This window comes from Aotus nancymaae, unplaced genomic scaffold, assembly GCF_030222135.1.
Source record: "Aotus nancymaae isolate 86718 unplaced genomic scaffold, 86718_ANA_hifiasm-v0.15.2.pri h1tg000036l, whole genome shotgun sequence".
Taxonomy (NCBI): domain Eukaryota; kingdom Metazoa; phylum Chordata; class Mammalia; order Primates; family Aotidae; genus Aotus; species Aotus nancymaae.
The window spans coordinates 43,582,535-43,609,335 of NW_026988450.1; the positions used below are offsets into that span (position 1 = coordinate 43,582,535).

The window sequence follows — 26,801 nt, forward strand, 5'->3', positions numbered from 1 at the left end:
CCTTCAAAGAAAAAACATAAAAAGTGGGAAGGTGATGCTGTTCTTATTGTAAGAGGAAGGTCATTTACATTAAAGGATTTGGAAGGCAAAGACATTGGAAGAGGTATTGTGATATTACCTGATGTTTATGATTTGGCCTGAAATTAGTATGTATCTCTGGTTACATAATTGAAATATAATTGGGTTTTATAGAGAGATAGAGAAAGTATTCTTTAATGGATGTTGATGCCTCAACTAAGTATGATACATAAAATAATCTCATGAGGCTGGGCGCAGTGGCTCACGTCTGTAATCCCAGCACTTTGGGAGGCTGAGGCGGGCGGATCACGAGGTCAAGAGATTGAGACCATACTGGCCAACATAGTGAAACCCCGTCTTTACTAAAAAAATATAAAAATTAGCTGGGCATGGTGGCGCGTGCCTGTAGTCCCAGCTACCTGGGAGGCTGAGGCAGGAGCATTGCTTAAAACGGGAGGCGGAGGTTGCAGTGAGCCAAGCTTGTGCCACTGCGCTCCAGCCTGGCGCCTGGCAACAGTGCAAGACTCTGTCTCAAAAAAAAAAAAAAAAATCTCATGATGGTTAGTGAGCCTGACAATCTTACAGCTTATGCTAGCTCACTGAAGCAAATCCTATCCTATGGTTTCATTTTCTGCAAAAATGGTCAGCCAGCTATATACAGTTATTTTGAGATTAAACACTAAATTTGACTTGGTATACTTTCTCTGTCTCTTTTTTTGTTGTTGTTGCAGAATGCTAAGTGGTTAAAATTGAAAAATATGTTGATATTAGAAGTTGAACGATATGTAATTTCAGCACTACTCAATAACGTTTTGAAAAACAGAGCAAGGAGATAATGGTTAGCCCTGACCTAGACTCAGATGTCGAAATTGGAGGTTGCTATTGTTTCTGTTACAAAATGTTGCCAGCATAATTTGTACTAATACAAGTTAGCCTACAAATTAATAATGGCTAACACCAACTACAGTGTCTTTGCATTGTCTCTCAGTTCAATATTAAGCGTGACCTATAATTATAAAATCTGTTCTACGTTTGTTTACTTAAAAATATAGTTTATAGTTTTTAATATTATGTGCCAGGCACTATGCAGGAATAAAGACTCAAAGATGATTATAATTTATAATTTAGTGGAAACAAAGCAATTGATGGTTAGGAAGCAATAATATAGTTGTTTCCATGAGACTTTTTACCAAATGCAGTGGGAGCATAAAAGAATCATTTAATCTGCCCAGGAGGCTAGGGGTAAGCTTCATAGGAGTTACCGTTTAAGGTACTATTTGAGGGACGAATAGTTTTGGAAGTTATAGGAAAGGGCCATGTGCAAGAGAGAATAGCATATGCAAAGGCACAAAAGCATGAGGGAATTCAAACTAGTTCAGTGTTTCAGGAATGTAGTGTGTGAAAGGCCGTGACAGTGTTAGAGTTGAAGCAAATTAAATTATCTACAATAGAATGATTTATTATACAAATATGGAGTAACTGTGTATAATGATTAGAGGAATTAAAAAGAAGAATATATAGTGCACATATAGTTGTTGGTTAAGGTAGATTGGAGCTAGATTTTTGGAGAATTTGTTCATGCAGTGGTATTGCCTCTTTAGTGAAATTCTAAAGCCAATGAGAGATGAAAAATTATCACAATTACTTTGGAATGTCTTTTACCCCTAAGGTATAGTATGCATGGTTTTGCATATGTGAGGTTTATAATAAAATGATCTTACAGTTGCAAGTAACAAAAAATGAAAATTCAGCTTAACCCGGTGGGTTTTTACCTTGACCATGCCAGTAGAATCACCTGAGGTGCTTTTAAGGGTGTAGTGGCTCACATCTGTAATCTCAACACTTTTGGAAGCAGAGCAGGGAGGACTGATGGAGGCCAATAGTTCGAGGCAACCTAGCAAGACCTTGTCTACACAAAAAATAAAAAAAATAACCAGGCATGGTGGCATGCATCTATAATTCTAGCTACTTGGGAGACTGAGGCAGAAAGATTGCTTGAACCCAGGAGATCAAGGCTGCAGTGAGCCTTGATCATGCCACTGCACTCCAGCCTGGGCTGGAGAGACCCTGCCTCTGGTGAAAAAAAAAAAAAAAGATGAAAAGACAAGCTGATGCCCAGACTGTGATCTTTCTTTTAGGCTCCGATTTATTTTGCCTGGATGGTCGAAGAGGGACTGAACATAGGTATATTTTAGGGTTTTCAAAATGAAAATATCCAAACATAGGACTTGGTTGCTTAATTATTACATTAATAAATGTATTAACGTGAAGTTAATTTTGCAAGTTACTGCCTATAATCTAAGGAGTTTTTCTTTTAAATAAGTAGGATATACAATATGTAAATTTGTTAATGTAAAGATAGAGGTGTGAAGAAAACCGAACATTGGAACGCTAAAATTGCTGATAGCTTGTGATAATGCATCAGGCTCAGTTGGCCTTCATTGCATAATACCTAGCAAAAAAAACCAAAAAACAAAAAACAGTATAAGAAACAAAGTTTAAGAGTTAAAAGAAAATCTCCTAGCGACTGAGATGTTTGAAAGAGTCATCTTTGGTTCAAGATCATCTATGGATCTAAATGAAATGAGAGATCTTGGAATTAGAGCCACTTTAAAGGTGCCTCAAAGTTAAAAGGTTATTCTTGTCTCCCGTTTCTATGTAAAACTGAAATTGACAGTAATTGCAGTTTTTTTTTTTTAGATGGAGTCTTCCTCTGTCGCTAGGCTGGAGTGCAGTGGTGTGATCTCAGCTCACTGTAACCTCTGCTTCCTGGGTTCAAGCTATTCCCCTGCCTCAGCCTTCCCAGTAACTGGGACTGCAGGCATGTGCCACCATGCCCAGCTAATTTTTTGTATTTTAGTAGAGATGGGATTTCACCATGTTGGCCAGGATGGTCTCGATCTCCTGGCCTCGTGATCTGCCTGCCTCGGACTCCCAAAGTGCTGGGATTGCAAGCGTGAGCCACTGCACCTGGCCAACAGTAACTGGATTTTATGTGAAGATAAAACTATATCTTTATTATTTTAGATAAGTCAAGACCAGTACTGAATTGGGATGGAGTGATGGGTCTTTGACATTGAGCTAAGTAATTTCTTCCTTTATCGGAGCATGAAAATTAAAAAGTATTCCACCATGAATAATTTAGGACTGTATATTAAATACAGATTGGCACAGATTATACATTTTAGGCCAGTTTCAGTAGAGAAAATTTTAGTAATTTTCAACTACTTGAAAAGGGTCGTCATACTTTCTAAAATGTGAATCTTTTATTATTATTTTTAGAGACTTAACTCCTGCCCTCGGTAATGCATTTAATAGCTTAATGCATTTAATAGACAAGTATAGAAGTCTAAAATTCCATCTATGTGGTTAGTGAACTCATTTTAAGCAGACTGTGACTGACTTATTCATATCTATATTTCATTAGTACCTTATACACAGCAACACTCAATATATGTTCATAAAATTATCAAACAAACTTAATATTATAAAATATCTCATGTTTTGTTAAAGAGTTAGAACTTGGAATATCTATGACTTCTTGTTGTATTTTAGCTTTGCTGTCTCATGTGGAACAGTCAGAAATAGTTGTGGTAGCAGTTGCTTTTATTGTTAGTTATCCTTCACATTTCTAGCTGTTTCTAAGTGAAAATAGAGGTACCATGGTGTTTCTGTAGTTTATTTACAAGAAAGGAGGATACATATAACCTATCAAACTATTTTTTTGGCTCAGTTTTTCCAGACAAGAGATGGCAAAACTATAGAGTACAGCAATCTATTTTCAATAGTAAAAAAATTCTTGCTTTCTCTAAAACATGGCTAATTTTATAGCTGTATTATTTCTTTTTATTTTTAGTGTTTTTTTTTTTAACCAAAATGTTAAATTATGCTTTCATTTTGGCTAATGCATTATACAAGGCTATTTACATTCAAAGCACAGTTTTCCTGTGCAGTTATGGGAAGGTGACTTAGAGTGTCAATTAACTTTTTTCTTTCTTAACTTAAAGGCGTTGGTTATAAATTCAAAGAGCTTGAAAAGATTGAAGAGGGCCAAACACTGATGATTTGTGGAAAAGAAATAGAAGTCATGGGTGTCATCCCTCCAGATGACTTCAGCAGTGGCAGGTGTTTTCAGCTTGGAGGAGGAAGTACTGCTACCTCTCATTCTTCTCTGGCTGCCAGGAAATGTTTCTCTAACCCTTTCAAAAGTGTTTGTAAACCAAGTTCAAAGGAAAATAGACAGAATGATTTCCAAAATTGCAAACCACGCCATGACCCGTATATGCCAAGCAAGATTTTAAAAATAATTCGAATTTTCTGTTTTTACTGTCAAAGGATTTTTTTGTGTGTGTGAATTTGAAGTTTAAATTTTGTTTTGAAAGTTTTAGGTGAAAGTATACATTATTCTTGAGATCTATAATCTGACATAAGGGATAGTGTTGAAATCAAATAACAATATAGTTTGGGAATTATTTCATATGTAAATGAATAATCCCAAGACTATAGTAATAAAAATACTGTACATGTGTTGAAGGAAACATATCTAAATTGTATGTATATACATACACATACATGTGTATAATTTTGAATAAAATCTGACTTTTTAGTAAGGAGAGAAATTGTGAATCTGGACTATGATTATACTAGTTTCAGGACTGTATGCCTTGATCACAGGCATTAGTGTATAAAAATGATAGTAAGATGTCATACAAAGTCCATATTTTTCTGGTGAAAGTTCCACTCAGTCAGTTAATTTTCACACTGATGAATCCAATTTTAAAAATTACATTAAAAAAAAGAAACATAGCTTGTGTCTGATTGTTCTTTTATTTGACTGTTCATTCATCAGGTATTTCTTGATTGCCTTTTATGTGTTGGGCCTAAAGGTAAAACTGTCATCACAGAGCTTCTCATTTGGTGAGGGGAAGGACAAGTAATCTGAATGGAAGTATAGCATAGTAGATGTGAAAGGTGAGAGATAGAGGTGACTTCTTTCCTAACAACAGCAAGATAAAAGTATATAAAGTAATACTTATTTTTCCCCATTGCAAGTATTATGGAAACATAAGTTTTGAAGTAAAGAGGCCTTTGAGATCATTTAGATTAGACTCTTCACTTTGCATTTGAGGAAATTGAGGCCCAGGAAACTGAACCAACTTACCTAAATATAAATAATCAATGGCATTACTGGGACAAAAACCCACAGTTAAAAATTCCTAGTTCTATATTAGCTTATCCCAAAGACTTAGTTGAAATATAGGGAGTGGAAGCTGATGCAGCTGAATTTTTTCTTTTCGTCCAAAATATTTTGTCTGTTGCACCAGCTCTTTTAACAATCTCTCTACCCTTTATTCTCCTTTTTCTTTATACTTTTACCATTATACAATAGAAGGCTGTGAAGAACTGAAAAGAATACTGTGCTCATTCAAAGATCTGAGTTAGAATCATGGTTTTGCCACTGAACTAACTGGTTCTTTGACCTCTTGGGGGTAGTCACGGATCGTCCTAATGTTTTGCCTACTCCTGGGTAAAATGTGGGTCCTAATACCCACCATAGAGATTTAGAGTGTCTAGTATATGCTCTTTTCCAGTAAATACTTGCTGAGTGAGTGAATGAAACATTGTAGTGGCATTTATGTGTCGTGTATATGTGTATGTAAATGTATATATATCTGTGTACATGTGAATTATATTTGTGTGTGTGTGTATAAAAGCACTTTGGGTAAATAGTAAATGGTTAATTATGCTCATGTATTTATCTTATCATGCCAAAGATAGAATTAGGTTTGTAGACTTAAAACTAATGCCTGAGGCTGGGCTCAGTGGCTTAAGCCTGTAATCCCAGCACTTTGGGAGGCCGAGGCGGGTGAATCACGAAGTCAGGAGTTTAAGACCAGCGTGACCAACTTGGTGAAATCCATCTCTACTAAAAATACAAAAACTAGCTGGGTGTGGTGTCAGGCACCTATAATGCCAGCTACTCAGGAGGCTGAGGCAGGAGAATCACTTGAACCCAGGAGGCAGAGGTTGGAGTGAGCCAAGATTGCACCACCACACTCCAGCTTGGGCAACAGAGCAAGACTCCATCTCAAGAAAAAAATAATAGCACATTAAACTTTTGGTTTTACAGATAATTTATGCTTATAGTTTTTTTTTTTTAATTTAAGTTAAAATGAGTTGATTTGAAGAAAAATAATAAATAACCTAGTATCACAGATATGGCAAAAAATTGTGATGGTAGTCATGAAATACTGGTGTTGGGGAGATGCTAATCTACAAGATACAGTCTAAACTCTATCCTCATCTTTTGTCTTCTACCTACTTTGCTAGCTTCATATTTTTCAGTTCAAGCTCCAACTATATTCAACTGCCTGAGTAGTGTAGTAATTATTTACCCTTTACAATTTTGCTAAAGGTGTATCTTCTCCATAAAGCCTTCCTGTTTGCTCCCTTCTTTTTATCTTGAAAGGATGAACCTATTCTCTTTGCTATTCACTGTATCTCATTTGGCTGACACTTGGTCCTTTGTTGCCAAGTCATTGATCTAAAACAGCCACCTAAATGGTAGCTGTAATTTATGTTTGTAATTTTTTTCTTTATACCTTGAAATGGAACACATATATAAAATTGCATATTGGTTCTTAATTTCTACTAAGAAGAAATACAATTAACTAACAAACCACAGTTGACTCTTGAACAACTCAGGAATTAGGGTTGCTGACCCACTGTGTAGTCAGAAATCTGCATATAACTTTTGCAGAAACTTAACTAATAAACTACTGTTGACTGGAAGCCTTACTGATAACATAAACACTCAATTTACACATAATTTCATATACTATATGTATCACATACTGTATTCTTACAATAAGGTAAGCCAGAGAAAAGAAAGCTCGAAGAAAATCATAAGGAAGAGAAAATGTATTTACTATTAAGTAGAAATGGATCATCATAAAGGTCTTCATCCTCATCATCTTCATGTTGAGTAGGCTGAGGAAGAGGAAGGGTTGGTTTGACTGTCTCAGGAGTGGCAGAAGAGTTGGAGGAGATAGAAGGGAGGCAAGAGAGGCAGGCACACTCATTTGTAACATTTATTGAAAAAAATCCATATCTAAGTGGACTTTCACAGTTCAAACCCTTGTTCGGTGGTCAACTGTATACTTATGTATTTTTGTAATATCCTTAATTCCCTTGGACTTTGTTAACTTTAAAAATATAAAACACATATCTAAGGTCTTTAAAGATATAAAGTGGCATAAAAATACATGATCTTACTAATAATATTCCTCATAACATTTAATTTTTAATTACATAGTAGATCTGTAGGTCTGTAGGATGACAATTTTTACTAAATTATGTGTATTAGATCAAGTGTTTAGTGTTTAATTTTTTTATGGTGCAGGGAGCTATTTTTGTTGAGGACTTCATTTACTGACAATCATAAAATACAGCTCAGTAGATCTTGCTGATTAAATATAATATAACAATATATTTTAAACTGCTTTGATATCTGAAACCGAAAAAAAATTGCTCAACTCTCAGCGATGAGAAGCGTAGTTATAGTTAAATTATCCAAATGCAGATATAAAATTGGAATTCATTTCTAGCCTCTAAATGTGTACATATAATAGTAGCAGATGATTTAGATTCAACTCTCTAATTTCAGATTTATGTTTTGGTAATTTAGTTGACAATATGTAATGGATATAATTATCAAAGATGCAAAAGATGTGTTGTAAATCAGCTGAATAAAGTACTAAAAGAGTCTTCAGTGTCATTACAAAATATCAATTTTTGGTTGTTGATTATTTTAGGGGCATAAAATATTTTCCTATTGTGATTAAAGGAAGTAAAATTATTTCTAACAGAATGAATGGCAGATGTGGAGCTATTCTTGCTGATGAAATGGGTTTAGGGAAAACACTGCAATGTATTTCGCTCATCTGGACCCTGCAGTGTCAGGGACCCTATGGAGGCAAGCCAGTAATAAAGAAGACACTAATTGTCACACCTGGAAGCTTGGTGACTAATTGGAAGAAAGAATTTCAGAAGTGGCTAGGAAGTGAAAGGATTAAGATATTTACTGTTGATCAGGTAAGAAACTTAAAAGTTTAGCCTTAGTCATTTAAAAAAATCTAGCTTTTCAAATCAGTAATTCAGTTTTTACTTGTTAACTCCCTAACCCTTTTGCACAAAAATGGAGTCTTAGCTTTGGTTTTGAGTTGTTGTGGACTGAATGTTTGTGTCCCCCAGATTCATATGTTGAAACCCTAACTTTCAATATAATGGTATTAAGAGGTGGGGTAGGGAGGTAATTAGGTTTAGATGAGGTCATGAGGGTAGAGCCACGTGACGGGATTAGTGCCTCTGTAACAAGAGGAAGAGACACCAGAGCTTCTTTTCTATACCATGTGGGGATACAGTAAGAAAGCATTTTTCTGCAAGCCAGGAAGAGATTTCTCACCAGAAAGCAATCATGCTAGCACCCTGATCTTAGACTTTCCATCAGAACTGTGAGAAATAATAGTATGGGAAGGTAATAAATGTCTGTTGTTTAAGGCACCTGATCTATGGTGTTTTGTTATAGCAGCCTCAGTTGACTAAGACACAAAGAGTTAACATGTTCCAATTCTTGATAAGTGACTATCATGAATAGGCTGCTTAAATTTGATTTCATATAGTTTCTGTCCCTGATTTTTAAAATACTATCTTTTTTCCTCAGGACCACAAAGTCGAAGAATTCATCAAGTCTGTATTTTATTCTGTTCTTGTTATCAGTTATGAAATGTTACTTCGTTCCCTGGATCAAATTAAGGATATAAAATTTGATATTCGAATCCGTGATGAGGGACATTGTTTGAAGAACAGTGCCATTAAGACAACTACAGCCCTTATTAGCCTTTCTTGTGATAAAAGAATAATTCTAACTGGTCAGTATTCAGTTTGGGGAAGATATTTTGGAATTTTTGCCTAGTGAACGTACAGACTTGTGCTATCATGCTTGACATTCAGATAACTGATTTATTAGTATTAATCTGTGTTAATTGACTCTTGGTAGGATTCTGAATCTTCAAATCTATAATTTTCTGTAGCCCAGACTTTGGGGTGTTTAGGAATAAACATAATTATATCATGATAAGAATTTAGGAGATTAGACTGGATTGCTTGTGCTTGGTTCCTGAGTCTGACACAGCTGTTCAACTTGGAGCAAGTTATTTAGCATTTCTGTGCCTCAGTTTTTTAATCTATGAAACAGGGATGGTCATACCATCTAACTTGGTAGAGTTCTTTTGAGGGTCAGAGGAGTTAATCCATGCAAAGTTCTTGGGAAACTATCTGACACATGGTAAGTGTTTAATATAAATATCAGTTATTTTTATATGTATATGCTACATAATGCATGGTTTATTGTTGGCCAAAGCTTCTGGACCTGACTGTCTGGAAAGGGGGGATAGATGGTAAATATAAGAATCCTCTTCTACATTTTTACTTAAGGCTAGATTAGTGTCAGATCTAAGTTGCTCAGTGTAGCCTTTCTCCCATATTTCATCTTGGTCCTGTATGGCCCTTCCAATTTGCCATCATGGCAGCAGAATAAAGAAGAGAATTGTATTACTAATATTTACAATTCCTGTTTTCTACTCAAGGCTTCATTTTCCCTACCATCTCAAACCCTTTTAGAAGGAATGGTCAGGATATGATTATTCTTACTGTGTCATCATCATTTTGTCCTTTATGTGTTCTTTATGCATGTCACAGCTCTCCTCTGAAGTTAAAATGAGGAAAGAGAAGACGTATGACCAACAACTTGTACCTCCTTCCTATACCTATAGGGTGGAAATATGTCCCAGAACAACAGAGAGGAGGAAACTCTTCCTCTTCTGTTCTTACTGTGTTGGAGTGGGGAAGATTACTCAACTTTAAGTAATTCTTTGTCATTTGACTTCCAATTTGTATAGGAGGATTATATTAACCATTATCAAAAGTGATTTTTAAAATGATCTATACTTTAAAAAAACGATTTTGAGAAATGTTAAATGACCTTATTTTTTAAATTTAATCACAATGATAAAGACAAAAGGACTAGGATCAAATCTCATAGTTATTACCCCCAAGATTTATTTGCCCAACAAATGTTTGTCAATAATAGTGATATAGAAACCAAAGAATAGGAAAACTGGTGTTGAATATTTATAAAATGCCATTTTTAAAGGAAAAAATAAGTCAGGGAAATAGGAACCATAATCTGAATGATTTTCATGCCTTTGGCTGTTTGAGGAGCTGAGTGGATTCTTTATACTTGATTTCCAATGCTGCAGTTAAGATTTCTTGACTAGCCTTTGATCTTGAGATCCTTGGGGCTAGAAAAGTAATGAAGTAACGGGAAAAAATGAGTTAGCTGAATTTAGTAACACTGAGTTAGAAGAGAAAAAGGCTGTTTCTTCTTACTGCTCAAGATGGGGGTCAGTATTGCTTATTTAAAGATTAGTTGCAGATATAAAGTAAAAATGGTTAGCACTAGAAGGGAGGAGAAAAAGAAATAAAAAAGAAGTGTGAGAAATAAAATTTACTGAAAAGTACCGAATATAAGAAATAAAAGTAGTTCCCTTCCTCACTTGAAAATCAGATTATTTTCTGTAGCAAAAATATATAATTTTATTGATATTCTCGATAAACAAATACTAATTTAACTGGCATTCCAAATTAAATTTAATCTGCAGTAGAAAATTGAACTAGGATTTCATTCAACAAGAATGTCTTGATGGCAACTAGTGAGATAGTTTCATTTGAGGCATTAGTATTGTCCACTGTATCCTTTGTCAATCTTAGCTTGTTTCTGTTTTGCTGTCCTTATCACTCTTACCCCCTGAGCTATGAATTTAGGTAAAAACTATCCCTAACTAACCTTTTAAATTTAGAAACGCTCATAGTTGATTTCTATCTACTTAGAATTGCCTGAATGCATTCTTTGCGTTTATGGGCAGGATACTTTATCCCCAAGATGATTTGTTCCTTACTAAGAAAGTACATGTTTGTATAGGAGTATGTACAGTGCTATATACATGATAGGTCATCAATAACTAAGAATCAAATGAAAATAATTTTGATTTTGTTTCCTGGTATTATCTAGCCCAGTGCTGTGGAGTTAATATTTACTGGAAAATGGTTAGGATTCAGTTTGATTGATGGAGGTGTATTATTTTTCTAGCACTGCCATAGCAAAAGACCACAGACTGAGTAGCCTAAACAACAAAAATTTATTTTCTCACAGTTCTAGATGCTAGAAGTCCAAGATCAAGATGTCAGCAGGTTTGGTTTCTATTGAGGTCTCCCAACTTGGCTTGCAGACAGCTGCCTTCTCCCTATGTCCTCATGTACTCTATTCTTTGTGCAACTGTATCCGTGGAGTATCTCCCTCTCCTCTTATAAGGAAACCAGTCTTATTGGATTAGGGCCCCATCCTTAGGATCTCATTTAACCTTAATTACCTTCTTAAAGGTCCTATCTCCAAAAACAGTCACATTGCCGGTTGGAGCTTCAACGTAGGAATTTTAGGGGGACATAATTCAGTCCACAATAAGAGCTGAATGATTATTACAAGATCTTAGGTGCCCTTTTATTGTATCATAAAAAAGATAAATCTGAGATTTGAAGCAAAATTCTTATTACAGACTGAAAATTTAACAACGCACATACTGCTATCAAATGCTTAGAAACTGGAGAACAGATACCATCCTCCAACCTCACCTCCTTAAGTGTTAGCACCTGACATATTTTATTATTTGTACAAAAACACAGAGAGCATACATGCATATTTTAAAATTCTTTACATGTACATACAAAACACATCTTTTTGCACATACACATATGTACATCAAAATATCTTTCATATAAACATTTTCCTATAATATTGCATAATCTTAAAAACTATTCTTACAATTTAACATTAGGTGTTTTTAATTCATTACTATCATAAATAATATGATGATGAATATCTATAAGCATATATTCTTTCTGTATAGATTCCTAGAAGTGGGCTTATAGGATTTAAAGGAAAAATATAAGCATAAGTGTGTATAAAGAGCTGTCAGAGCTTTCTGTGGAGGTTACAGGAGATATAGGTGTAGGTTATTGACAATGTTGGGTGGTAGATTTATTTCTTTTTTTAAAAAAAACAAAAAGCTTTTTTTTTTTTTTTTTTTTTTTTTTTTTACGGATAGAGTGGAGGTAAGGAAAAGAAAGAGTTCTTTCATTTTCCTAGAAGTTTCTTTTCCATACTGCTGAAAATAGTTTTAGTAAATACACCAACTTGATTTGAAAATCTTTAGTTTTTTCTTTTTTTCTTCTACAGGTTTTACCTAGTCTAGAATTAGAGAAGAGCAATGAAATAGCAAATGGGGGTCTAAATTACCACTAGAAATCAATGTGAAAAACCCTTATAATGATGATATACTATACTATTGGTCCTCTCTTGTAGCTGTATTCCCCTTCTCATCTTTTTCCCCCTCTTCCTTACTCTTTTTTTCTTCTCTTTTCTACCCTAAATCCTTTTTCCTGTTCCCATATTGTGTTCTGCTTTTCTTCTTTTTTCCAGTTTTGCTTTTGCCTCTTCCCCTTGTATATCAGTTGGGAGGATTTCAGATGCCAGTAACAGATAATCTGAATCAAATGTGTTTAGTCCCCCATATAATTGGAAGTCTAAAGGTAATGCAGGCTGCAGCAACCTAACATCATCATCAAGGATTCTGGTTCTTTATATCCTCTGCCCGGCCATGTTTGGTGTTAGCTTCATCTTCAGGCTGGTAGCAAGTGACTGCAGCAGTTCCAGACATCACAGATAGATGTGATGATATCCAAAGGAGAACAGGACTTGCTTTTCTTGTTTCTCTATGTTTAAGAGTGAGGAAACTTTCCCCAAAGCCCCTCTGTGATGACGTCTTACGTCTTATTGGCCAGGATGGGTCACACGCTATTGGTGGAATCTCTTGGTGTCCTTTCTAGCTCTCCTTTTCTGGGCTGTTGTAACCATCTTTTAGCTGCTGGTATTATTGATTAAACAACTGAGAGCCCTTTTCTGGAGAATTATCTTTGACTGAATGAGAGCTGTATTCTCCTCTATAGTTTGCAATCAATGATTGGCTGATTTAGGGGTAAGGAGCTCCCTTGCCTCACAGTAATTTCAGGACCAATGTTATGGTTCCGTTTATGCTCTACAGCTCCCTATAATTTAGCTCAAGGTAAATTATGGCTGAGGCCATTCTTGCTTAGTTTCTTTTCCTACCATTTTCTGATTCCATTCTTGCCTTTCTCCTGAGAGCTCTCCCCTAAATCACGTGCAACCAAATCACTGTCTTAGGCTCTGCTTCCAGTGAACCTAGTATGAGACACAAATGCTTTCGTATGTCAGTCATTGGCAAAGGAGGGGATAGAATTACTATGATTGACTTAATTAATCATTTGGGGTTGGATGAATGTCTGAAAGCCAACAATAGTGATCCTTCTACTGTTCTTTCTCTTCTTTCCTATACTCCCCAATCTTTATTTGTCATCATGGTGCATATTTTTTTAGAGGCTTAACTGAATCCATACCAACATAAATGTATTTTTTCCAACTCTTTCAATGATGTGTCTAAAAATTTAAAACTGACTAGATGTGTTAAATTTAAAAAATTAGCAATTGCTGGTCCAGCCGTGGGGAGGGGGACCCATTAAGTTTTAGGGAAGTGATCGTTAAATTCCCTGACATTAAAAATTTATGTCATTCACCTTAATGAAATAAATGCATTTTTATTTACTTTTGGCATTATATTATGTTTATCTTTGGACAGCATTTTCTAGTCTATTATTTGAAAACCATCTGAAATTACATTGTTTATGCTGATATATATGTTCTTTTGGTACTCTTTTAATTATTGATACATGCTAATGTTTCTTTGAAATTTAGCCACAAGCTATTGCATACTGTATGTAATATATAGAGGGTATATGAATCCATCACAGTCTGTGTCAACCCTTTGGGCAGTGAAGATCTCAATTTGATCTGACAACTTTGAAAGGTAGTAATAATAGATGCCATTCAATGAGTGTCTACTGAGTGTCAGACATTTTACTGAGTACTTCATATACATTGTCTCTACTTTTCATTATAATTATTCTGGAAAATTATTATCTTCATACTTCTATAAATGAAAAAAAGATCCTGAGTTTAAAGGGCTTAAACAGTTTGTCCAAGGTCACACACCTATAATAACAATAAGAATTGCCAAAGTTATAGAACATTTATTGTGTTCTAGGCACCAAAGTATATTATATGGATTGACTACTTTGATCCTCACAACACTAGGAACCACTATTATTTGCATTTTACAGATAGTAAACTAGTGTAAATAACTTTCTCAGGGTCACTCAGGCAGGAAATGATGCAGGTAGGATTTGAACCTAAGCAGTGAGACTCCACTGAGCCTGCACTTAGTCACTATGCTATACTACTATGTAAGGATTTAGTATGCAATTAAAACCAGAGTTAAAAATTTACGTGGTGACTGATTTTTTTTTTTAACTTGCTTTGACTGCTCTTTCTTAGTTTTAGGCAATTTGCTTGTATTTATTTCTTTTAGGGAAAAATTTCTCCAAACTTCCATTGCAGTTCTGCTATAAACCTGTGATTGTGATTGTAAAACAGAAACTTGACCTTTTCCTCATTTTTATCTCTCTTTAGGTACTCCAATTCAGAATGATCTGCAAGAATTTTTTGCATTAATTGATTTTGCAAATCCAGGAATATTAGGCTCTTTGTCATCTTATAGGAAAATATATGAAGAACCCATCATTTTATCGAGAGAACCTTCTGCTTCTGAGGTATAATTTACTCTAATAAATAAGTTTTTAAAAAGCTGTATGTCTGAGGAAATCATCCATATAAGGGCAAAGATGGATCGACTGACTGGCATGGGGGCGAAGGCAGAAGAAAAGATTCTTTTAGTTTAAAACAGTCAGCAATACTGCATTGGAGGGAATTAGGGAGAGCAGAGTGTATAGTTACTGTTGCTTGGTTTACAGCTCATAGGTTCCGCCCTGGCCTATAATTATCACAGGTATGGTACAATTTATTACTAGGCAGCCATTTCTTTGATAAGGGTGGGATGTTCCAGGGTGACTGGCATGGCTCCAAAATGCCATGTTTCTTAGCCACTCTGGATGCTTTGCTACACCTAAAACAGCCTCCTGTGGTATGGGATACTGGTGTGGCCGGACTGGGCTGACTCCCACTGTTAGTTCTACTACCACTGGAGCATGATTCATGGCTAGCTCAGGTGGACTGTTTTCAGCCCATACCTCTGGGAATTTACTAATTGATTCTGACAATATAACTTCCTTCATTGGCCCCAAGTTTGCTTTATAGGTCCCTTCATACCCCTAGCAAATAATTGCCACTCAGCTTGTGGTACCGTGAAGGCTAATACCATAGCCTTTGGTTACTTAAAATCTAAAGTCATGTTATCTTTAGGCTTAAAAGAAATTTGTACTTGTAGTTTTTGGAGCAGATTCCTCCCCAACAAAGGAACAGGGCAGCTGGGAAGATATAAGAACTTGTGCTGCACCTCTTGCCTTCCAGTGACATATTTTGACTGGCAAAAGGGTTTGTTTTTGTTTGTTTTTCCCTGCTATTCCTATAGCCCCAATAGTAGTAGTGTAAGACAGTGACCCACCAGTTTGGATAATATCCCACCACTAGGTATTGCATGGGGATAAACCCCATGATCTTTATAGACCGTTCTTTTGGGGCATGCATACTTTCAATGTCCTTTCTTTTTCCACACTGCACATTGATCTCTCTCCAGTCTGGGCCGGGTTTTAGACTCTGGTTTAGCTATATTTTTTTCTTGCCCTCTTCCACGTGCTCCTCCACATCCTTTCATTATCCCAGCTTTTCTTTCAACAAAGGCAGCTGCTGGTACCCTTCTCTTAGCCCCGGTCCTGTGCAGGGAGGGCGCAAAGCAGCAGAGTGTCTGCAACCCACCTGCCACCTTTCCAACGCTACTACAAGATTTGCAAGAAGGAAGAAATGGTCATTTATGAGGAACCATCTTTATTAACAAAGATAAAATAGGGCAGCAGAGAAGTGCTGCAGGCTCGACGTTGCTCCAACATGGGCATCTGACCAGACTCCTCCCCACAGCCATTGGCATCCACTGTCAGGTTTCAATGTTCCTGGACCTCAGGGCCTTCGTCCTCGCCATTCTAAATGCACACATTTGACGTGGACCTGTTTTGCGAAATGCAATACATTCTTATTGACTCTGGTTACCCTGCTGTGCACGAGAGCCAAAACCTCTTCCTCCTGTCTAGACTTTGGTCCTTTGACCGACACCCCCCATTCCCTCCCTCTGCCACTCTCTGGCCCCGGGTCACCATCCATCTACTGGCTACTTCAGTGGGGTCAACTTGTTCAGATCGACACTTCTGGGGCATCACGTGGAATTGGTCTCTCTGAGGTGGTGGAGATGCTGAGTAGTGGGATTTCCTCATTTCACGGTGCACACATCTATCTAATCCTCACACTGCATCCCATGAATGTACAAGCATGATTTGCCAATTAAAACAATACTAATAAAGACAGAATAAATAGAGTAAAATGCAAGAAGTGCGGCTTCACCGCCCCACCTACCTGATTTTATCAGCCGCCCAACTATGTTGAGCGGCTTCTTCTCTTGGGTGGGCACAGGCAGAAGCATCTCATTAGTATTGAAATGCATCGCCTGGCAGCTCTGCGGCAGCCCCGGCCTCTTGTTGGCTGAGCCAACACAGCCTCGGGCTGCCTAGCTTGGAGGTCGCTGGCTTCCTGTGATGATTCTTGAGCAGAGAAGTGCTGCAGGCTCCGACGTTGCTCCAACATGGGCGTCTCACCTGACTCCTCCCCACAGCCATTGGCATCCACTGTCAGGTTTCAATGTTCCTGGACCTCAGGGCCTTCGTCCTCGCCATTCTAAATGCACACATTTGACGTGGACCTGTTTTGCGAAACGCAATACATTCTTATTGACTCTGGTTACCCTGCTGTGCACGAGAGCCATAACCTCTTCCTCCTGTCTAGACTTTGGTCCTTTGACCGACAACCCCCCATTCCCTCCCTCTGCCACTCTCTGGCCCCGGCTCACCATCCATCTACTGGCTACTTCAGTGGGATCAACTTGTTCAGATCGACACTTCTGGGGCATCACGTGGAATTGGTCTCTCTGAGGTGGTGGAGATGCTGAGTAGTGGGATTTCCTCATTTCACGGTGCACACATCTTATCTAATCCTCACACTGCATCCCATGAATGTACAAGCATGATTTGCCAATTAAAACAATACTAATAAAGACAGAATAAATAGAGTAAAATGCAAGAAGTGCGGCTTCACCGCCCCACCTACCTGATTTTATCAGCCGCCCAACTATGTTGAGCGGCTTCTTCTCTTGGGTGGGCACAGGCAGAAGCATCTCATTAGTATTGAAATGCATCGCCTGGCAGCTCTGCGGCAGCCCCGGCCTCTTGTTGGCTGAGCCAACACAGCCTCGGGCTGCCTAGCTTGGAGGTCGCTGGCTTCCTGTGATGATTCTTGAGCAGAGAAGTGCTGCAGGCTCCGACGTTGCTCCAACATGGGCGTCTCACCTGACTCCTCCCCACAGCCATTGGCATCCACTGTCAGGTTTCAATGTTCCTGGACCTCAGGGCCTTCGTCCTCGCCATTCTAAATGCACACATTTGACGTGGACCTGTTTTGCGAAATGCAATACATTCTTATTGACTCTGGTTACCCTGCTGTGCACGAGAGCCATAACCTCTTCCTCCTGTCTAGACTTTGGTCCTTTGACCGACACCCCCCATTCCCTCCCTCTGCCACTCTCTGGCCCCGGCTCACCATCCATCTACTGGCTTCTTCAGTGGGGTCAACTTGTTCAGATCGACACTTCTGGGGCATCACGTGGAATTGGTCTCTCTGAGGTGGTGGAGATGCTGAGTAGTGGGATTTCCTCATTTCACGGTGCACACATCTATCTAATCCTCACACTGCATCCCATGAATGTACAAGCATGATTTGCCAATTAAAACAATACTAATAAAGACAGAATAAATAGAGTAAAATGCAAGAAGTGCGGCTTCACCACCCCACCTTCCTGATTTTATCAGCCGCCCAACTATGTTGAGCGGCTTCTTCTCTTGGGTGGGCACAGGCAGAAGCATCTCATTAGTATTGAAATGCATCGCCTGGCAGCTCTGCGGCAGCCCCGGCCTCTTGTTGGCTGAGCCAACACAGCCTCGGGCTGCCTAGCTTGGAGGTCGCTGGCTTCCTGTGATGATTGTTGAGCCAGGGTTCTCTGGGTGGTGCTCTGGGGGGAGGAGGCGGCCATGAGGTCGTGCTGGTGGGCTTGTTGAGCCAAAGTTTCTAAATCTTCACTGCCCTTGGAGCACTCGATGGAGGCTGCGGTCACGAGGTCACCCTGGAGGGCTTGCTGAGCCGAGGTTTGTAAATCTCCACCACTGCCGATGGAGCTCCCAATGGAGGAGGCCACGCGGTCAGGCTGGAGGGCTTGCTGAGCTGAGGGTTCTAAATCCCCACCACTGCCGTTCGAGCTCCCAATGGAGGAGGCCACGCGGTCAGGCTGGAGGGCTTGCTCAGCCGAAGTTTCTAAATCCCCACCACTGCCGATGGAGTACCAGATGGAGGAGGCCACGGGGTCAGGCTGGAGGGCTTGCTCAGCCGTGGTTTCTGAATCCCCGCCACTGCCGATGGAGTACCAGATGGAGGAGGCCACGGGGTCAGGCTGGAGGGCTTGTTCAGGCAAGGTTTCTAAATCCCCGCCACTGACGATGGAGTACCAGATGGAGGAGGCCACGGGGTCAGGCTGGAGGGCTTCCTCAGCGGAGGTTTCTGAATCCCCACCACTGCCGTTGGAGCTCCCAATGGAGGAGGCCTCACGGTCATGCTGGAGGGCTTGCTCACACAAGGTTTCTGAATCCCCACCACTGCTGTTGGAGCTCCCAATGGAGGAGGCCACACGGTCATGCTGGAGGGCTTGCTCATGCAAGGTTTCTGAATCCCCACCACTGCCGATGGAGTTCTCAATGGAGGAGGCCACGGAGTCATGCTGGAGGGCTTGTTGAGCTGAGGTTTCTAAATCTCCACAATTGCTGATGGAGCTCTTGATGGTCGGGGAGGCCATGGGGGCATGCTGGGGGTCTGGATTAAAACTCTCTGCCTTCCTCTTCAGGCCAGCAGGTGAACTGGAACCTTGTGGGCTGGCAGGTGAACTGGAACCTTGAGTGGATGGAGAACAGGTGCAATCCCCAGGAGCAAGGGCCTGTAGTCTGTTGGTGGCTCGCTTTCTTATGCTATCAAAAATAAGGTAGGTGGCCATGGGATAATTATATAAGTTGTTTTTAATTGCCTTGGTGACTTTCTTAGCCCTGAATCCCGCGGCCACCAAGAGCTTCATCGTTTCAGGGTTTGGGTGCAGGATTTGCTCTTCGTGAGCTGTTACAGGCAACTGCTGGCCATTGCTGACCCACGGGTCCCCCAGAATTTCCTGTACTGTGGGCCGCTCCCTGGGATCTCTGATTAGCAGTTTCTTCATTAGACTTTTAAGGCCTTCCGAAAAAAAGGCCGGGCAAACATACCTTCCAGATTGAATTTTTTGTTTGAGGACCGTATGATACTTTGAGAAGAAGGGCTGACGCCTGGACATCATCTCGTACAAGGTGACGCCTAGGCTCCAAACATCCATGGCGGGGCATTGGTAGAACTCATCCAGGATGACTTCTGGGGCCATGTACAAGGGGGTGCCACAACATGTTGTCAGCCACTGCCCCTCATCGTAAGTTGTCGCTAACCCAAAGTCGGCGATCTTGATCTTTCCTTCACCGTCCAACAGGATGTTCTCCGGCTTCAGGTCTCGGTGTGCTATTCTCCTAGCATGGCAGTACTGCATTGCTGACAGCATCTGTTGAAACATGGCCCGGGCCTCCTCCTCCATCATGAAGTTGCTCTGCAGCCAGTGGTGCAGGTCTCCTCCTGATGCGAATTCCATTACTAAGTGGCATGCCTCTGTGGTGTTAATTATTTGGTATAATTCTATGATGTTGGTGTGGTGCACAGATTTTAAAATAGTCAGCTCTGTCTCGCTAATGGCGACGCTGGCGCCAGTTTTGCGGGTGGTTTTCACGGCCACCTGGGTGCCAGTCAGCAAGTGGTGGGCCAGCTTCACCTCGCCGAAGGCACCACTGCCGATGAGGTGCGCTATTTCATAATATCGTAGCCCCCGCTCAGGTGGGGTGTGGGCCAATATCTGCCCCATGGTGACTGATGGGGGCAGATAACTACACTACACTAACTACACTACTACACTAACTACACGACTAAATACTAAGCAACAATATTGACTATACTAACTATGCTAAAATATTAAGCAACAATACTGACTATACCAAAGTACACTAAAATACTAAGCAACGATAATGACTATACTAACTACACTAACAATGCTAACTAGAAAAACACCAACACCCCTCCCACAGAAACCCTCCCCCACCCCAAACACCCCCCACCCCAAACACCCCCCACCCCAAACACCCCCCCCCACACCCAACCCCCTCCACACACAGAAACACACAGATACAACACACACACGCACGCAAACGCACACACACACACACACCACACAACTCGCAAATCGCAATCGCTGGTCTGAATCCACAGGTCACCAAAGAAGCTTCCAGGGATATCTTAGACCAAAAACCATGACCCAGCCAGGGCCTTATATAGGCCCTCCCTGTGATTCCATCACAAAGGCTTTTCATGACATCAGAGCAAAGCAGGGGCCAATCACGGCTGGGGATCATTCAGAATTCTGAGCATGAGCCAGTCATGGCTAGGGATCATTCACAGAGGTTTTCTCACTTTTGGTCCCCAAAACTTCTTCCTCTTTTAAAAAGAAAAGTGCTTTTGTCTAGATGGGTTATAGAGATTCATATTTAGTTTCCTAGCTATTTAAACTGGTAACAACACTTCAACAGCACTTTCATTTGTAGTTTCTTTTTCTATAATTTTTTTTATTATACTCAAGTTCTGGGGTACATGTGTAGATTGTGCAGGTTTGTTACATAGGTTTACAGGTGCCATGGTGGTTTTCAGTCATTTGTAATTTCAAAATCTGAAATAGCTTTTGGATTTTGAAGATCTCCTAATGTCTACATGCAAAATATTCAATTCCTTTTCTTTCGTCTCTGAACAGTTGGTCTCAACTATTGAGAAGGGAGAGAATATTTTCCTTTCCTTGTAGGGTTTTTCCTTCCTCATGTGGTTGACGTTATGTAATGGACACAGAGGAAACAGACATAGCCTACCCTCCACGAGCCCATAGCCTCATCAGGAAGGCCCCCCAGCCATAAAGCTCCTTCAGCATGAGGAGCAACAACTTCCTGGCTTCAGGAAAGGCCAAAGTGGGAGTTCACCTTTGCAGTGACCATGTCGCAGTCTCCTTTCAGAAACACAGCCGGGGCACCTTTCTTTGGCTTTTTGCACCTACTGACTGTCTTCACAGAGACTGTCACTAAATTAACTTCCTCTAGGGCAGGATAGGTGTACAGTTGGTGAGGGGAAGCAGCAGGGTGTGAGGAACAGAGCTGGAAATGCTGTGCTAAATGGACCTGGCCCCAAGGTGCAGCGTCAGGGAGTAACAGGGGGAGGTGGAGACTGTGGCAAATGAGCACACTGGCCGAGTCTAAGGGCAGCCACCATGCACCTCTAGCTGATTTCTGTTGTTTTTAATCACATCTGTGTCAAGGTCATTCACATACCATGCAATTAACACACCTAAAGCATACAGTTCAGGGGTTTTTTAGTACATTTTAGAACATTCACAGAGTTGGGAACAATCACCAAACACATCCTCCCCATCCGCTCGCCTCCCCTCCCTTCCCTTCCCTTCCCTTTTCTTTCTTTTCTTTTCTTTCCAGGGTGTCACTCTGTAACCCAGGCTGGAGTGCAGGGCTGCCATCTCAGCTCACTGCAACCTCTGTCTCCCAGGCTGAAGCCATCCTCCCACCTCGGCCTCCTGAGTAGCTGGGATTACAGGTGGGTGCCACCACAGCCAGCTAATTTCTATATTTTGCCTGGCTATGGTGGCAACATGACAGGGTTTTGCCATGTTTCCAGGATAGTCTCAACCTCCTGAGCTCAAGCAATCCACCAGCTTCGACCTCCCAAAGTGCTGGGATTACAGGTCTGAGCCACTACTGTGCCTGGCCAGATCAGGCACTTTCTAGACCTTCCTAAAAGCTGTGTCTTGGATTTTGCTTTCCTCTACTGTTAGGTGAGGTCCATACAGCTAATATATGCAGAATTTCTAGAAGAGTTCTGGCACATGGTGGACAATCGTTATGATATTGGCTCTGAGCTCCCTGGGGGCTGGGGCAAAATGAGAACCACATTGAGCTACATAGTCTTGTTATCATATCAAACAAGGGGAAACCTTACTTGTTTCTCAGGAGGTGGTCTAAGTGATAGTCCTGGTGTTAGTGTTTGGCCTGAAGCAGGTCAGTGTTGCTTCCTAAGAGCCTCCTTTTTAGTGGGTGAGTCTAAGGGACTTTACCTTGTGCGATTTGTCTCCTTACTCCAGGGAGACCTCTGGGCTTGTACTCCTCTCCAGCTGTCCCCAGACGACTAGTCGCCTCCAGAAGTTCTTCCTTCATGCACGGAGAGCCCAGACGCCCACAGCCACCTACTGGTGAGGGGTGGTGGGGAGGTCCCAGCAAGCCATGATGTGATCTCCTCCTGCCCCTTTCTCAGTGCTGTCACTAATGGGATCCCAGCTACTTCTGAGGGCAAGATCCAGACCGCCCTGAAACTGGAACACCTTGATGGGGTCAATCTTGTGAGTCCGGGTCTGGGCAGAGAAGAGGAGGGATGCTTCTAGATATAGTACTCCTACGGAGAGGAGTCAGGGGTATGGATTTGGGATGGCTGGCTCTCCTGTCCCCTAAAACAGGCAAGTGACCACTGCCTATACTGTGGCCCTGCCCAGAGTCTGTTGGGCGCAGGGAAGGTCTGGGTATAGCTGCTACGCCTCTGCAATGCTTGTTCCCTCTTGGCTGGCACCACAGTCAGTTCCAGTGAAGGCCCCATCCTGAAAGGACATCATGGAAGGTGTCAAGAAGACTCTCAGCCACTTCCGTGTGTTGGCCACAGGCTCTGGCCTTGCTCTGGTCCAGCTGCAGCCGCTGACAGGTAAGTGTGTCACCTCAGCCTAAGCGGGTGGATTACAATGTCAGGAGTTCAAGACTAACCTGGCCAAGATGGTGAAACCCCATATCTACTAAAAGCTACAAAAACTAGCTGGGCATGGTGGTAGGCCGCTGTAATCCCAGCTCCTTAGGAGACTGAGGCAGGAGAATCGCTTGAACCTGGCAGGTGGAGGTTGCAGTGAGCCAAGATCATGCCATAGCACTCCAGACTGGGCAACAGAGTGTGACTCAATGTCAAGGGAAAAAAAAGGCCAGGCAAGGTGGCTCATGCCTGTAATCCCAGCACTTTGGGAGGCGAAGGCAGGCAGATCACCTGAGGTCAGATAACAATTAAAGAATACCTAAAAATGGGAAGTGTTTATTGATTTTAAAACTTGCTGTTGTTAGAATACAAAGCACCACAAAGTAACATATTCAGTGCCATTCTTACTGAAATCCCAATGATGTTTTTGCAGAAATAGAAAACTGCGGCTGAGGCCAGGCACACCTGTAATCTCAGTACTTTGGGAGGTCAAGGCTGGCAGATCACTTGAGGCCAGCAGTTCCAGACCGGCCTGGCCAACACGGTAAAACTTTGTCTCTACTAAAAATGGAAAAATGAGCTGGGTGTGGCGGTGCACACCTGTAATCCCACCTCCTCAGGAGGCTGAGGCATGAGAATCATTTGGATCAGGAGGCAAAGATTGCAGTGAACTGAGATCAGTCCACTGCATTCAGGCCTAGGTGACATAGTGAGATTCTGTCTAAAAAAAAAAAAAAAAAAAAAAAAATCTGGACATGGATGGCTCATGCCTATAATCCCTGCAGTTTGGGAGGCCAAAAGGGGAGGATGTCTTGAGCCCAGGTGCTCAAGACCAGCCTGGGCAATATGGCAGAAACCCATCTTTACAGAAAATACAAAAATTAGCTGGGTGCGGCGGCACGTGCCTGTAGTCCCAGCTATTCGGGAGGCTGAGATGGGAGGATAGCTTGAACCCAGAAGTTGGAGGCTGCAGTAAGCTGGGCAACAGAGTGAGACCCCATCTCAAAAAAAAAAAAAAAAGTGGGGCAGATGACTAGGCAGAGCACAGAGGGTTGTTAGGGCAGTGACACTGTTCTGAAGGATACTGTAATGGTGGATGTGTGACATCCATCTGTCTAAACCCAATGGATGTGCAATGTCAAGGGTGGGTCAGCTGTGGGCTTTGAGTGATTGTCAGGTCACAATGGGCTCCTCCATTGTAACCAACACACCCGTCTGGTGGGGATGTGGATAGGGGGGAGGCTGTGCACGAAGAGAGGCAGGGCGTATATGTGAACTCTGTATTTTCTCTCTTTTTTTTAAGATGGATTTTTGATCTTGTCACCCAGGCTGGAGTGCAATGGTGCAGTCTAAGCTTACTGCAACCCCCACCTCCCGGGTTCAAGCAATACTTCTGCCTCAGCCTCCCAAGGAGCTGGGAAGCTGGGACTACAGGCGTGTGGCACCACACCTGGCTAATTTTTGTATTTTTAGTAGAGACTGGGTTTTACCATTTTGACCAGGCTGGTCTTGAACTCCTGACCTCATGATCCGCCTGCCTTGGCATCCCAAAGTGCTGGGAATACAGGCTTGAGCCCTGATGCCCAGCCAACTCTATACTTTCTACTCAGTTTCTCTGTGAACCTAAAGCTGCTTTGGAGAATATTAAAAATTAATTTCACCTGGTCAGGCACGACGGCTTACGCCTGTAATCCCAGCATATACAGGCAGGCAGATTGCAAGAGTCCAGGAGTTTGAGACCTGCCTGGGCAACATGGTGAAACCCCATCTCTACAAAAAATACAAAAACTATCCAGGCGTGGTGGTGTGTGCCTGTAGTCTCAAGTAATCCGGAAGTTGAGATGGGAGGATCGCTTGAGCCCAGGAGATTGAGGCTGCAATGAGCCATGATTGTGCCACTGCACTCCAGCCTGGGTAACAGAGTGAGACCTTGTCTCAAAAAAAAAAAAAAAAAAAAAGAAAAATTCATCCTAACATTCATATGGAAAATCAGGGGACCCTGGGTAGCCAAAATAACCTTGAAAGCTCACGGGCATGTTGGAAGTCTCACAATCCCCTATTTCAAAAACTTCCTACAAAGCCGCAGTGTGGTAACGGCAGGAAGCTTCAGATTCCGACTCTTGTCATTTTTCAACTTAATATTCAGAATCTATTGACAATAGCAATAACATAAGAATAACAAACACATGCCAGGCACATTCTTTTCCATTTTAAAAATTGTGTTAATATATATATAATGGGCCAGGCATGGTGGCTCACACCTTTAATGGAAGCACTTTGGGAGGCCGAGACTGGTGGATCACTTGAGGTCAGGAGTTTGAAACCAGCCTGGCCAAAAGTACAAAAGTTAGCTGGGTGTCATGGTGCGCACCTGTAATCCCAGCAACTTGGGAGGCTGAGGCAGGAGAATCACTCGAAGACGGGAGGCAGAGGTTGCAGTGAGCTAAGATCGTGTGCTGCACTTCAGCTTGGGCCACAGCCAGCCTCCATCTCAAAAAACAAAAAACTATATATATATATATATAAAATATTGGAAGAATCCAGGAGTTTGAGACCTGCCTGGGCAACATGGTGAAACCCCATCTCTACAAAAAATACAAAAATTATCCAGACATGGTGGTGTGTCCCTGTAGTCCCAACTAATTGGGAGGTGTGTGCCAATATATATGACCTATTATCTAGGCAGAGCACTGAGGGTTCTCTCGGCAGCGACACTGTTCTCAAGGATACTGTAATGGTGGGTGTGTGACGTTATCCATCTGCCCAAGCCCATAGGATGTGGAATGCCAAGGATGGGTCAGCTGTGGGCTTTGAGTGACTGTGAGGTCACCATGGGCTCCTCCATTGTAACCAACACACCAGTCTGGTGGGGATGTGGACAGAGGGGGAGGCTGTGCATGAGTGGAGGCAGGGTGTATATGTGAACTCTATACATTGTATTCAGTTTTTCTGTGAACCTAAAGCTGCTTTCAAAAACAGGTTTTAGTAAAAATTAATTTTACCTGGCCAGGCACGGTGGCTCATGCCTGTAATCCCAGCAGGTTGGGAGGTTGAGGCGGGAAGATCGCTTGAGCCCAGGTGTTTGAGACCGGGCTGGGAAACATGGCGAAAACCCATCTCTATAAGAAAATACAAAAATTAGCCGGGCGTGGGACATGGTGGTGCCTGCCTGTAGTCCCAACTACTCGGGACGCTGAGGTGGGAGGATTGCTTGAGCTTGAGAGGTTGAGGCTGCAGTGAGACATGACCGCGCCACTGCACTGCGGCCTGGACAACAGAGTGAGACCTTGTCTCAAAAACAGAAGAAAAGACTAAAGATGAAAAGGGCTATGGCTGCTGGGTGGGAAGACAAGGGAAGGGACAAATGGAAACCTTAAAGGTTTCTCTTCCCGAAGAATTAGAAACAATGTTTACCAAATGTTTCATTCCCTTTTAAGCTCCCCTCCCGCAAGGCAGTTCACCAAGCAAACTGTTC

At 41.4% G+C, this 26,801-nt stretch overlaps 1 protein-coding gene across 1 annotated transcript; it reads left to right on the plus strand.

Moving 5' to 3' along the window:
• The first annotated feature begins 12 nt into the window (after nt 1-12).
• On the plus strand, nt 13-23,287 carry LOC135278033 (DNA repair and recombination protein RAD54B-like). The gene is made up of 9 exons (XM_064384414.1): nt 13-103; nt 7,887-8,112; nt 8,741-8,948; nt 14,738-14,877; nt 19,275-19,409; nt 19,935-20,066; nt 20,665-22,135; nt 22,680-22,934; nt 23,164-23,287. The coding sequence occupies exons 2-5, from the start codon at nt 7,888-7,890 to the stop codon at nt 19,284-19,286; spliced, it is 585 nt and encodes a 194-aa protein (XP_064240484.1). The 5' UTR covers nt 13-103; nt 7,887; the 3' UTR covers nt 19,287-19,409; nt 19,935-20,066; nt 20,665-22,135; nt 22,680-22,934; nt 23,164-23,287.
• Nucleotides 23,288-26,801: the final 3,514 nt, after the last annotated feature.

Bases quoted from the DNA above. Each gene is read 5' to 3' on its own strand.
- LOC135278033 (XM_064384414.1), top strand. From the start codon at position 7,888: ATGAATGGCAGATGTGGAGCTATTCTTGCTGATGAAATGGGTTTAGGG. The intron at 8,113-8,740 runs GTAAGAAACTTA...TTTTTTCCTCAG, and splicing joins AGATATTTACTGTTGATCAG to GACCACAAAGTCGAAGAATT. The intron at 8,949-14,737 runs GTCAGTATTCAG...ATCTCTCTTTAG, and splicing joins TAAAAGAATAATTCTAACTG to GTACTCCAATTCAGAATGAT.